This window comes from Chaetura pelagica, unplaced genomic scaffold, assembly GCF_000747805.2.
Source record: "Chaetura pelagica isolate M959 unplaced genomic scaffold, ChaPel_1.0 scaffold72, whole genome shotgun sequence".
NCBI classification, from domain to species: Eukaryota; Metazoa; Chordata; class Aves; order Apodiformes; family Apodidae; genus Chaetura; species Chaetura pelagica.
The window spans coordinates 1431064-1445163 of record NW_009952560.1 but is presented as its reverse complement, the minus strand read 5'-3'; the positions used below and the strand labels follow the sequence as shown (position 1 = coordinate 1445163).

Genomic DNA, 14100 nt, shown 5'->3' with positions numbered 1-14100 from the left:
TTCCTGCTGTTGCTGTGACTAAAAATAATTATTACAGGAAAGAGGATTACTGCAGAGTGATAGCACTTGTCAGATTATTTAATATGTCTGCCTTTAAGAGCACAATCCTTAAATGTTATCTCATAATAGCTTTACTTTTCATAACATACGTTGCATAAAATAATCTGAAACATTTTTTTCTGTTTTCCATTAATGTATTTGCAAGTTCCATGTGATTGCTTAGTTTCACTAGGTTATATGGTCTTTTCTTTCTTTGCCTGAAATTAATGAGTAATTTTTACATCAGAGGTGTTTAAGTGATGTGATATGACAGTAATACAGAAAATACTGTCATGGCACAATATTCCCTGTATAGATACAGCTGAGCTTACAAAGCTGTACTTGTATAACCAGAGAAAAATGACAATTAATACCGGACTCTGCTTTTACAGGTTATGTTGGGAAGTGCCAGTAGTGCTAATAATCTAAGTCTAGATGTGTAGAATGGTGTGTGAGGAAGGGACTCACCGTTGGCAGTTCAGTGCTGAAGAAGTCCAAGCCAGTAATTTAGCAGTTAGAAGAAGAAATGGAAGGGTATGAGCTTTGTGTGTGCATGTGGGCCTGGATGTGTTTGACAGAGGAACCTGGAGTAACTCCTAAAATTGTTTATTGACATAACAAATACTAGAAGGTGTTCCCTTTAGTGTTCTATTATTAGCACACGTTGAACATTCACTACTGAAGTAAAATATTTCCCTCTGAATAATAATGTGTGCTGCTTTTCTAATGTCAGGCATTAGAATTGTAATGTGGAATGGCATTTAGTCTTCCAGGAGATATATTGGTGAATTGTCTTGGTCCAAACAGAGAAAGTTTCAGAAGCAGCACTTGCTGATTTGAGTGATAGTAGAAGAGAACAAGAGGAGGAAAGTATTAGCTTCCTTCCAGGGGGCAGAATGTAAGAAAGACCTAGAGCAGATTTGATCCTATGATTTTAGCAAGTGTGTTTTTCTTCATACAATAAGTATTTCCAGTGTTCTGCAGTAAGACAGTGACCCAAAACCCTGAGCACTGTGTGCAGTTTGCAGCTCAAGTGTTGAGACGGGAACACTGTTGAAGGCGAAAAAACTTTGGACTGTGTAAGATGTGTTTTTATTTTATTTTCATTATTTAATTTCTTGCTCTTTTTTAGAGACATAGCATGCTTAAGCAGCAGGATCTGAATATTGCCATGATGGTGACATCACGTGAAGTTCTGAGTGCCCTTTCCCAACTGGTCCCGTGCGTTGGCTGCCGCCGGAGCGTGGAACGGCTGTTTTCCCAGCTGGTTGAGTCTGGAAACCCAGCCCTTGAGCCCCTCACAGTAGGGCCAAAGGGGGTTCTTTCTGTGACTCGAAGCTGTATGACTGATGCAAAGAAGCTTTACACATTGTTCTATGTGCATGGGTAAGCTAGATACCAGCTGCTTCAGAATTACTCAGATGATAATAATCTGGGGAAAAGGGAACTTACTTTCTGTGCATTCGACATGGCAACTTTCTGGTTGGTGATACCGAGTTGTCACAAGTTTAAATGTGATAGTACGTACTTATCTTTTACAGTTAAACTAGTTATTGCCTAAAATGGAAAAAAACAAACCCAGAAGACCTAATCTTTCAGATCATCAGTTGCAATGCTATGATTGCAATTGAAAGATGCCAGTATTATATTTAGTCATTAATCTGAAATGGGCACCATGGGTTTTTCATGATCTCTGAAAGATTAATGTTTCTTTGCCCCACACATTCACACGTAAAAAAAAGAAGAAAAAAACCCAACCATTACTTAACACTCTGTTGCTTTCCTGCCTGACTTCCTACTCTTGGGTAGAAAGGTAACACTGGGAAAGTGAAACCTTCTGGGCTTGGCCAGCACACTTGGTCTCAGTGCCATTTGTTTCTCAGCTGTCAGCCAACCAACCAGTGAGTGCTCACCCCAGTGTGCCTTTACTTTCCGGTTGGCTTCAGCTCATTCTACTTCTTGCTCCAGTTAGCAGGCCTGTGAGAAGTAGGAAGAGTTAGTGCAGAGCTGGGATACTGAGATTTGGAGGGTGAGGGAGTGTAACTTGATAAAGTGGTGTTAGTGGTTCCCTGCACTTTTGAAATGGGTGTCATTGTTCAAGGCTCGTTATGTACCAAGTTGCTCAGCAGCTTGCTGTATTTTCCTGGTGTACTACAGCTTCAATGTCATAAGAAGTAAAAATGGGGGACAGGAAGAAAGTTTACATTTAATGTTCATGAGCATACTTGTTTCTGATGTGTGAGCTGAATCAGTCCCTTTAAAATTTGTCATGATAACCGTGGAGTCAGATTACTAAGTTCCATTTTTTCCATAGGTCCAAACTGAATGATATGATTGATGCAATTCCCAAAAGTAAGAAGAACAAGAGATGTCAATTACACTCCCTCGACACACACAAACCAAAACCCCTGGGGTAAGTTTGTGTTTAACATGGACAATTCAAGCTTAAATATTTTAGGGAACCAAAGTAATGGTTTATATTTAAGCATTAGGATCAATTCCTGTGCTGTTACCTCTTTGCCAGAGTAGTAATGTCCAAGCTGTTTGGATTATAGGTGACCCAAGTAGTTGTGAGGAAGAGGAACAGAGGCTCAGGAGTTTTAAGGCTACTAGATGGAATCAGGTCTTGCCCAAAACTTGGCTTTACTTCTATCTGTTCTGTCTTTTACTTGGTGGGGGGCTATTTTGTTTGATATTCTTAAAAATAAATCCATGTTTAATTTCAAACGCCAGTTGCCAAAATCCAATTTGGCCATTACAAACCAATGCTCTCTGATGTGCTTTTCGTATCTCTTCTGACATTACCTGGAGTATAGTCTGCTCAGGGCAGGGATGGCTTCTGAATTATGATGTAAACCATGATTGCGATACCTGCTTTGTGTTATAAACCAAAGACAAACTGGTTTTTGTGCTCTACATGTGATTGATCAGCAGTTTTTCTCTCAGTGAGATGAAAGGGTACATGCTAAACAAATATATATAATTTTGCCTGTGATTATTAAAAATGCCTTGCATGACTCTTAATAAAGGGCTTTATTGTGGTCGGGCGTCAGGGTTAAAACTAAACTCTGTATTTTCTCAAAATGTGAGAGCATGCTTTGAATACACCAGTGAAAAAGGTGTATGTATGCCTCTGTATCTTGAAGTTGAAATGGTTTATGCCAGCTGGTTAAGCAGAGAATGCTCCTTGTAAATCTGTTGTGGATTTATTGTTGTTTGTTTGTTTGTTTGTGGGATGTTATTCATGTTTATTTTTTTAATGTGATTACCAATTAATTAGACTACTATGCCTTGTTGGAGTGTCCAGGACCCTTTTTAGTCAGTTGTGTTCTGCTTCTGGTTAAGCATACAACCTGTGAAAGCTTGGTCATGGTTTCCAGTTACAGGACATGTATTTTTCTATGCAGACTTGAGTGTCTCTGGGTTAGATAAATCCCCTGAGATGCCAGGCATGTGGAATTTGACACTTGATTTTCACTTGTGCTGCTTGAGGATAGTGGTAGCTAATCATTATTTCCTATTATGTTTTGGTTACAGGCCTTTTGTGTAATTGGCTTAAAGCTTATGTTACACAAACAAAAGATCATAGGGGTATATTTTAAAAAAAAAGAAATTCAAAGCATTATGACAGTATTTTTTTTTTCTTTTTTAAAAAAAGATTAATCTTTTCTGTGTAAGACCTGGAACCTGCACTTAAAATTTGACAAGACAGAACAATTCTGTACCAAAATGAACAGAGAGGAAAATACTGTCTTGATTTCCTCAATCCATGCTGGAATAAACCCAATTAGTATTTTGAATGCTGGCAGGAATTAGGAATGTGTGGAAGAGCAGTGTTTTAATACACTGCAAGTGAAGCTTTCAGTTTTGTCTGATACAGTGGCTTGTGGACTATCAGTGTAGTTTGCTAAAGATACAGCTTGCACTCTGCTTGCTCAGTTGATACCCAGTTTTTATGCTGCAGAAGAGCTCAGGGCATGTCAGTACTGATATTTCTCCAAATAAATCTGCTGCCTTGAGTGGAAGAAAATATGCCGACAGTTTGGACATGGAGGCCTCAAATGGCTTTGTTTTACAGACTATCAACTTAGAGCTTCTGCTTGACTTCACTACAAGAAACTTCTTCAGATGGGTTGCATCTGTTGGGCTTTTTATACACACAAAAAAGGCTCTGAATTGTAATTGTGTGCTTAATTATACGAGTTATGTAACTAGCTAATACCACTTGGGAGTGACTTGATGTTCTCTGATTCAGTGTGCCTGGTTTAGGGCTACTACTCAGTTCCATCTGGGGCTAAGGAGCACTTTAACCCCTTAGAAATGCAAGCCACATCATCTGGCAAATGAGGTAATAGCAGACATAAATACTCTCGAGGAGCTAATTATTAATGGGAGTGCTTCTTCCCCTGCTTCCCTGCTCCCTTGTATGACATGACCATGCTGATAAAATGTCAAGTGTAGACAAGCCTGTAAGTAACCATGACTTGGTATTCAGAGTTTCTTCTTTGCTCTATAAGTGTACTTCTAGCATATCTAAATGTGTGTTATAAAGTTTTTTTTAAACAAATTTTGGAAGTTTAATGTTGGGCGTTTTATGCTTTCTCTATGGTGGTAGAAGTCTGGAAGTTTGTGGTTTTTGTTTTACTTTTTTCTTTGGAGTTTTTGTTTTGTTTTTCAGTAAGTTGGCATATGATCTTTAACCTGCCAGAAGTACTAAACTTGTGTACATTTATACTTAAGGTAGTATTCTGAAAAATTACTAGCAACTCTCATCTGTAACAGTAAAAAGTTATTATGAGTCTGGGTTTATAAATATGGACAGCAAAACTTGTATCTATGTTTGACTCTACTGATAGTTAAGGCTTAGACTATAAAGGATTAAAAGTAAATTAAGGAACATGATAACAGTTTCATAGCATTTATTTTAAAAAATTAAGTAGTTTATAATATATATGATATGGTGTAAAAAAGTTATTTTTTTGATACTGTGTGACAGTGAAGGGAGCAGTAGCACACTCAATACAAAGAAAGTAGGTAAGAAAAATAGTGAAGACAGCAGGAAGGAGAGCAAGTGTAGCATCACTTTCCACTGTGAACCTTTCCAGGGACCAGCCAGGTAAAGTAAAAATGCTTTATTTTGCTTCTTTTCTGAACCCCTAACAGGATGATGTACAGTCTTTGTTTCTTATTTTTTTTATTATTTATTTTTTTTTACAGAGGTTGTTGGATGGATGTGTGGGAGCTCATGTCCCAGGAATGCAGGGATGAAGTAGTTTTAATTGACTCTAGTTGTCTTTTAGAAACATTAGAAACCTATCTACGAAAACACAGGTATGTTGAAAGATCACAGGCACACCTTCATTTTCAGGAATGCATACTGCTTTTGTTGGTGAATCAAATTTAAGTAAAGTTCACACTATGTTTAAAAATGGAGTAGTGGAGTCTTCTGATACTCTTCTGAAACTTAAGATCTGAGCTTTGTAGTGGTGGGCAACCTTTCCAGATGGTGTCATAACAGTTGATGAGACTAAGGTGGTGAAATATTCTGTGTATTGTATGTATTGTGGGTTTTGGTAGGGGAAATGCAGAGACCTTGGATGAAGTCACAGCTACTTGTCTGAATCTTTTTGGTTAGGATTAAAGTATAATTTATTAAAACTATATATTCTTTCACTCTAACAATTAGCTTGCAATTTCAAAATTATGTAAAATTAACTAATAAAAGCAGGGTTGGTGTTGCTTGTAAATAACTGTTTTAAAACAGTTGTTTATGACTTAGTGCTAGTGCTGTTAGGTTTCTCTTGCAGGCAAAAAATAGGCCACCAAATGATTGTTGCATGTGTGTGATTAAAAAGTTTTCATTTTCAGCATTCTCAAGGTTCTGATACCAACTGTGGGGGCACAGATGGGTGCGGGGGTGGCAGTGGTGTGGAAATAAACACTTTGGAAACAAAATAACTTTAATCTCCTGTGACATTAAACATGGTGTTGGCAGTGTTCCTGATGCTAACCTGCAATAATATTGCTGTTTTCTTTCCTTTCACCACTGAAACTAGCCAGTTATCATAGCTCTATCAAATATCAAAATATGTTTAACTCAGTGTTGTCAAATGACTGGACAAACTAGGGAAGGGAAAAACGTGATCCAGAGATGGCATGAAGAGCAGAAAGCTGAAATGTGAGCAGCTTGGCTGACTTGCATTTTTAGAATAATACAGCAAGGGGTTTTTGTAGCTTCTTGAAGATTACTCCTCTTATAAAATAGACAGAGCTTAATTTGGTTGTATTTTAATTACAACAGACTTCATAACTCATGTTAGTTACCTGAGCTGTCACATATTTCAATTGAGTGTGGTGTGTTATAAATAAACCTTGTTTAGCTATCTGTGCAGTAATCTAATAATTCCAAATATGTTTATGTTTAAAGGAAACAGGAAACTTTTTTCTTATTACTTATCACTCATTTGAGTATACTTTCAATAATTGCTGTAAAGCGGCTTGGAGTGTGTTACTGGAGAGGAATTTTGTCTGTACTTGTACTAATGGTTCTGTTTGCTCACTGTTAGATTTCTGATATTTGAATAAATATAGAATTCCAAATCTCTGGGAATTTCTTCATATTAACCATTAGCCTGATTTATACTTTGGAGCATGAAAGTTGATATGCAGACTGATAGTATATGATAGGTAGTATAATACTTACCGTAAACTTATGTGGGTTACAGCCAAAGCCTTACTATATTAGCTTTTGAATCATAGAATGGTTTGGGTTGGAAGGACCCTTAAAGATCATCTGGTTCCAACCCCCCTGCATGGGCAGGGACACCTCCCACCAGACCAGGTTGCTCCAAGCCCCATCCAACCTGCCCTTCAACACTGTCAGGGATGGGGCAGCCACAGCTTCCCTGGGCAACCTGTACCAGTGTCTCTCCACCCTCACACTAAAGAAATTCTTCCTAACGTCCAACCTAAATCTCCTGTCTTCCAATTTTAATCCATTATTCCTTATCCTCTTGCTACAAGCGCTTATAAAAAGAGACAAAGTAACATCAACCTCACCTGCCCTGCTCTGAGCACAGCCTGCACTAATGAACAGCACAGTAGGTTACAAGTTAGACTAAGTGGGTCTGAATTTTCGCTCGGCTGAGAATTCTGTTCCTTTCCATCCCAGGTTTTGCACTGACTGCAAGAACAAAGTCCTCCGGGCCTACAACATCCTGACAGGGGAGCTGGACTGCAGCAAGGAGAAGGGCTACTGCGCGGCGCTGTACGAGGGCCTGCGCTGCTGCCCCCACGAGCGCCACATCCACGTCTGCTGCGAGACCGACTTCATCGCGCACCTGCTGGGCCGCGCCGAGCCAGAGTTCGCAGGAGGGTATGAGTATGTAATTGGCTAGAGTGGGTTATCTAGCGCTTTGCTTCTTTATTTGACTCCTGGAGTGTGTTTTGCCCAAGTGGTTTTTGCCTCCTTGCTGCACAGCAAACTTTGGAATGTAAATATCCCTGTTGAAAGTGGACTTTCCAAGATCGTGCTTCCAAGTAGCAAAGGTTTTACACGTGCTTTTGACCTTAAAGTGCATTTAACTCTGAAGACAAAGCTGAAAGAAATTGCCGGATGTCTTCTGGTTTGTTTGTTTGCTCACTAGGGCTGCCTGCTTTTCTGGCAAAGTGTTCAAAATATGCCAAATAGAAAGAGAACCTTGGTTGACAGTTTTACTAAATGCCAAGTGTTCATTTTAGTTTTGTAGCCATTTGTGTATTTTAGTAATTTCTGAACCTGTTTTAGCCTCTTAAAAATCTTCCAGTAAAAAATTTAAGATTCTGAGCCCAGTATCTTTAGAACTCAATCATAACTGTTTCACTGAGAGGGTAAATACTTAAAATTATTTTTCCTTAATGAATTATAGTTATAAATTAATATTGAAATATTTTTACTTTGTACAGTATGTTTATGTATAAACTTATATGTGTGTTTATTCAGCTGCACGTACCTGACACATAAAGGTGTAGGAAGCTGAGGTATTTGCTATATAATCTAAATACAAATTACAGGAAATAAGAGAACAGCTGCATCTTGTTGGCATTAAAACTCTGCTGGTCCCTCCTAGTAGGAGCAAGCAGAGACCAACAAGGCAAGACCTTCAGAAGCTGCAAGTTGGAAGGCACATTGCAGCTTAACAGTGCCACATGCAGGGTAACGTGTCAGGAATGTGGTGGTGGTTTTGACCTGGTTCTTTCTATTTTGCATCTGCATGCAGCAGGACTCCATGTAAAAAGCTGTTCATGCAAACATCTTCAGTTGTACATAAAGACGTCATTGAACTGCTTTGATCTCTTAGTAGACTTCCAGCTACATTAACCATACTATACTTTGGTTCATCTCTTCCTTTAGACGAAGAGAAAGGCATGCTAAGACAATAGACATAGCCCAAGAAGAAGTTTTGACCTGCCTGGGTATTCATCTTTATGAAAGATTACACCGAATCTGGCAAAAGTTGCGGGCTGAGGAACAAACGTGGCAGATGCTTTTTTACCTAGGGGTTGATGCTTTACGCAAAAGCTTTGAGGTAAAAATCAAATTTTATCTAACTTGTCTTTAAATTGCTTGAAGTAAGTGTGTGCATTTTCACTAAAATCATTTTTATGCTTTCTACTAATGTTGGGCTGGAAGGAGCTTCAAGGGTGGTGCATCCAGTCCCTTGTTAACTGCAGTTGTGTCAGAGCAGTGCGCAGCACAACTGAGTTGCATCCCCATGGGAAGCCTGCTGGAACACAAAAGGTTGAGGCTTGCTTTCACTTCCCAAACTGCACGTTACAGTATGCTGGGTCTTCTGTGTTTTTAATTCACAGTGAAGGTATTTCTACCTGATAGCATTTGAAGTAGCTCTGGCTACAACAGCTTTATTTGGCTTATTAGTAAAAATGGAGGATGTCCCTCTGAATTACAAACACAACTGCTAACTCTTGCATTCAATGTGTTCCAAATGCACTCTGTAGTCCTCTGGGTCCTAAACTTCAGGCAGAACTCTGTGCAGTTCTCTTAACTTATGCTAATAAAATACATCCCCTTCAGCATGGCAGAGATCCTGTTTGTTTATTTCCCATTTATAATGACTGTTCTCTCTAAAAAATTTTGTAACATCAGAGGAGGAAGAACAAAATCAATTTGGGAAAGGTCACAGTGGAACACTAATCTAGATAGGTTTTTGAGGTTTTTTACAAGGAATTTTGTGAAAGACAGTGCTATGGAAGTGGTGTTGGGCTGGTTGCACTGTGGCAATTTTGTCTTTACGTTATTTTAATCTAGTAAAGTGTGGTGTTGAAAATTGATTTACATTGTAAAACTCAGGTAATTATACTGGTATGCAAGTTTTGGCTATGAGTTTGAAATATGGAACTGTTCTATCTTTATATGTAGTCCTTTTCTAAGGTGAGAAGGAAAGATAATATCTCATTTTGGCTTAAGGAGTTCCCAGAGTGATCTGGAAAAAAGCTCTAAAAAAAGCCCTTTTAATTTATTTTTACCTCTAGGAGCATTGATCCAGAATATGTTACTTGTTTAACTGTGTTCTTGTAACTTCATATGTAGATGCACCATTACAATATTTGTTCTAAATTTAATATTAAGGAACATAGTTAGATACTTGCTTTATTTTGAGGTATGCCTATAGTTCAAAGTTAGACTGCCTAGAAAATGAGACTTTTTCATTGGTTGCCCCAAAACAAAGAGCTGCAGGGATCCTGTAGCAGTAGTTTTAATGTGGATTTTTTGTGCTGCTGTGTAAGATTGAAACCAGAGCATCTACGATGTAAACACAGATCCAAAAACGCATTCAGTTCTGCAATTTATACTGAAAATTGTGCATTTGGGCCATAGGTTAAACACAGTGCTTCTCCTGTGCGTACATCTTCTCCAGCAATCTAAATTTAGTGACAAAATCTGGATAGGCATTTTTCTTCTATAGCCAGTAGTTGAGTTGCTGTGACTATTATAAAAAGTACTTGGCAGCTATTTTAGAATCATAGAATGGTTAAGGTTGGAAGGGACCTTAAAGATCATCAGGTTCCAACCTTCCTGCTATGAGCAAGGACACCTCCCACTAGACCAGGCCTCACAAGCCTCATCCAACCTGGCCTTGAACACCTCTTGGGAGGGGGCATCCACAACAACCCTGGGCAACCTATTCCAGCACCTTCCTACCCTCATGGTGAAGAATTTCTTCCTGATGTCTAATCTATATCTCCCCTCTCTCTGTTTAAAACCATTATCCCTTTTCCTGTCACTGCCCCCTCTGGTGAAAAGCCCCTCCCCAGCTTTCCTGGAGCCCCTTCAGGTACTGGTAGGTGCTCTAAGGTCTCTTCCAGAGCCTTCTTTTCTCCATGCTGAGCAGCCCAACTCCCTCAGCCTGTCTTCATGGCAGAGGTTTCCTCCTCCTTTTTTTATAAATGTAAAAGCTTGAATTGTGTTAACATCTATAAATAGATCTAACCTCTTATAAACAGATGGCTGTGGAAAAAGTGCAGGGTATTAGTCGATTGGAACAGCTCTGTGAAGAATTTTCAGAAGAAGAAAGAGTGAGAGAGCTGAAACAAGAGAAGAAGCGCCAAAAACGAAAGAACAGACGGAAAAATAAGTGTGTGTGCGAGATCCCTGCTCCTCTGCAGGCAACGGAAGAGAAGGAAATAAATCAAGCAAAGGTAAACATTGATAGTGGTGGCTCTTTGCTGCTGTTAAGTCACTAGATTTCTAATTTGATGCTTCATTCATCAGCTCACTGTTCCACGTTTGAAATCTTGAGGGGTTTTTAGTGTATTTCTGTTTTGGGAACTAGTTTTTGATCACTAGTAGAATTTAATACCTTTTCAGATTAGTAGAGTCTTCTTGTAAAGTAGTTATTTGGAACTCTCTAGCTTCTGGGGGCTTGGTGGTTTATTTTTTAAAAAAATAAATAAAAAACTGAAATGTGGGGCTCAGGTTATGCTAGAATATTTTTCAACTGTCATTTCTTAAAGGTCACGTAGAGTATGGGAATTCAAATACTAGTTGCCAACAGTTACCACCAAGTTTTTGGGAAGGGGGAAGCTTGAATTGGCTGAGTAGGTGCAATTATTATTCTGGATCTCTTGACTAAGCCTAATGGGCAAACTGTGGGTCATGTTATTGTGGGGAAACTAGTTGGGTTTTGGTTGTTTGTTTTTTTTATTTATCTTGTACTTCTGGAGAATTATAAGCAAAGCTTTGACTGTTATCAGTCAATGCCAGCTGTTTTTCTGTGTGGAAAGTATCCTTTATAAAGATGTTGGCTGAGTTGCTTTCAGTACTTGCAAGTATTATTTTTTGTTCTTGCTTTAAGGAAAATTCCAACTTCATGGAAAGTAGCTGCAAAGCCTGTGGTAGCACTGAAGAAGCTAACAACTGTGTAGAAGTAATTGTTACTAATGAAAGCACTTCTTGCACCTGCCCTAGTAGTGGTACCCTATTAGGTTCACCTAAAATCAAGAAAGGTATGTTAAATGTTGTTATTTTTCATTTAAAAAAAAAGTTATTGTTTATGGAATAAACAGCTATTTAAGGTTTTTTTAATAGTTGTTTTTTTTTTTGTTAGAGGCATAACTAAAGAATGTGCAACAGCTACTGTAGATTATTGTAACTTTTCCCTTTGGCTCAGGTTTATCTCCACATTGTAATGGCAGCGATTGTGGCTACTCATCTAGCATGGAGGGCAGTGAAACAGGATCTCGAGAGGGATCCGATGTGGCCTGCACTGAGGGCATCTGCAACCATGACGAAAATGGTAGGTTTGGGAAGAGCCTAATCCTGATTTAGGATGCACAAAACTGTAGAATCTGAGAAGAAAATTCCTTGGCTTTTGCAGGAGATGATTCGTGTGTCCATCGCTGTGATGACAAAGAGGAGGATGGAGACAGCTGCGTGGAGTGTTGGGCTAATTCAGAAGAGAATACCACAAAAGGCAAAAACAAAAAGAAGAAAAAGAAAAGTAAAACTTTGAAGTGTGAGAATGAACATGTAAGGAGCATGGCTGTTCCACAGTGCTTGTCTAAATGCATCTGTTTTAAAGTCATTACAAAAGTAGTTCAGATTTTTATTGTGGCTGATGGTGTAAATGCTGTAACAAGGATATTCTGTTCCCTCTCCATTGAGTTTTGAAATTGAGCCCCTTCCTAGAGCAGGCGGTGGGGGAAGGAGTCACTTCTCCCCTGTGTTCCTAAAGCATGTCCACTTCTCTGTTCTCTCAGTGAATTGATGTGCCATTCCCCCTGTATTTGAAAACCGTTTATATCCTTGCACTCATTTTGAACTTTGCTGTTTTCTTCCATCTGAAACTTGAATGTTTCAGGTGTATGACTGCCAGTAGTTCATTACAGACTGTTTTCAATTGTAGATTCAGAAACTTGGAAGCTGTATGGCAGATCCAGGTAACAGAGAGACCTCAGGAAATATCATGCACACAGAGTTTCATCGCGACAAGACCAAAGACACATATGCCGAAAGCTGCTGTAGCTCAGAAAAAAGTGGGCAGCAGTTGCCTTGGTTTGAGCATATGAAAAATGTGTCACAGTTTGCAGAATCTACAGAAATGTCACTTGTTCCTGATACTGGAAAAGGTGCCAAGAGCTTAGTGGAACTCCTTGTAAGTAACCACTTACTTTGAATTTTAGGTTGTAGCTTTAAATCCTCAGGTTTGAGAATGGGGTTTAGAACTCAAATCCCAGGGAAGAGCTATTGCAAAGGAGAGTGAAACCGAACCTGAGATTGCAGCTTGCTCTCCCAGTGTTTAGTTTGTTTGCTTTTGCATGTTCTCTGTAAAGATTTATAACTTGGATGCTTTGCAGAGGAGGAGAAACTGCCCGTTGCTGGAATGCAAGTGACAGAACTTGTATTATAACTAGTCATTATCAAGGATTGCATTATTCCATAAAATGAAGCATGCATTATTGCTGCCTTCGTGCCTCAAATATTACTTCTCAGTACAGGCTCCTTGTAGACCTTTCTTCTCTCTCTCTTTCCTTCCCTGCTCCTTTTCCTTTCTTTATATCCTTTTTCTTCTTTTTACTTAAAAAAACAAAAGCCAAACAAAAAACAACAACCAAACAACTCTAATAGAATCCATCTACTTTCAATGGAAATGTGCTAAGAATCTGAAGCTTGCTCTGGTGGATTTCCTGACTGCCTCTCAGCCAAAATACAGCAGAGTACTGTGTGTGAATGGGGTGACTGGATTAGGTAGCTCAGACTGTCGCGACATGACTGCATCTTCAGAGCAGCTGTAAACACCATGTCCCCAGGCTATGCTGGGGTTCTCACCTGCCTCTTTTCCTTTGCAGGATGAGTCTGAATGCACTTCTGATGAGGAAATCTTTATCTCACAAGATGAAATACAGTCCTTTATGGCAAACAACAAGTCTTTTTACAGCAATAGAGAACAATACCGACAGCATCTGAAGGAGAAATTTAATAAGTACTGCCGCTTAAATGATCACAAGAGGCCCATTTGTAACGGTTGGTTGACAACGGCAGGAGCGAACTAAACACAATAAAATAGCTCTGTCTCTCACTGAAATTCTCAAGATGACTACTGCGCCTTCTCTTTCAAAACTTAATTTAGTGACTTATGGCAAAATTTTATCTTAAATTAATGTGATTCTTTTTTTTTTCTTCCTTGTTTCTTTGGGGGAGGCTGGTGGAGGTGATTTCATTAATTTTGTTCTTTCTTTGGGCTTGTATCTTTAGTTGAGTAGCTGTGCAAGCCTCTCATAATTTAAGCCATCTCTTTTCATTAAATGTTTCTCTTACTGTGAGACTTACAAAACGCGAACTAGTGGCAAAGTAATGTTGTACCTATAATTCTGTACAGAATGACAATGAGCTGAATATAAGATTTTACAAAGTAGACATCCATTTGCAAAATGTTTTGGATGTAATATGTTAAAGCGCAATGTGCAAAATTTAAATAAAGAATATTTATTAATATGCATAGTAAAAGCTGGTGTGCATGTTTCTACTTCTAACACTCCTTTCCAGTGGTCTGAATTCCTGCT

At 38.8% G+C, this 14100-nt stretch overlaps 1 protein-coding gene across 1 annotated transcript in view; it reads left to right on the top strand.

The window, feature by feature from the left end:
- GGNBP2 (gametogenetin binding protein 2) overlaps positions 1–14036 on the top strand; it is a 15002-nt gene extending 966 nt beyond the window's left edge. The window contains exons 2-12 of the mRNA XM_010009048.1: positions 1172–1425; positions 2354–2452; positions 5257–5370; positions 7211–7414; positions 8432–8606; positions 10543–10737; positions 11394–11544; positions 11709–11834; positions 11916–12067; positions 12444–12692; positions 13387–14036. Of these exons, the coding sequence (XP_010007350.1) occupies positions 1172–1425; positions 2354–2452; positions 5257–5370; positions 7211–7414; positions 8432–8606; positions 10543–10737; positions 11394–11544; positions 11709–11834; positions 11916–12067; positions 12444–12692; positions 13387–13590 (1923 nt within the window). The 3' untranslated portion in view covers positions 13591–14036. The remainder of the gene's footprint in view (positions 1–1171; positions 1426–2353; positions 2453–5256; positions 5371–7210; positions 7415–8431; positions 8607–10542; positions 10738–11393; positions 11545–11708; positions 11835–11915; positions 12068–12443; positions 12693–13386) is intronic.
- The last annotated feature ends 64 nt before the right edge of the window (positions 14037–14100 follow it).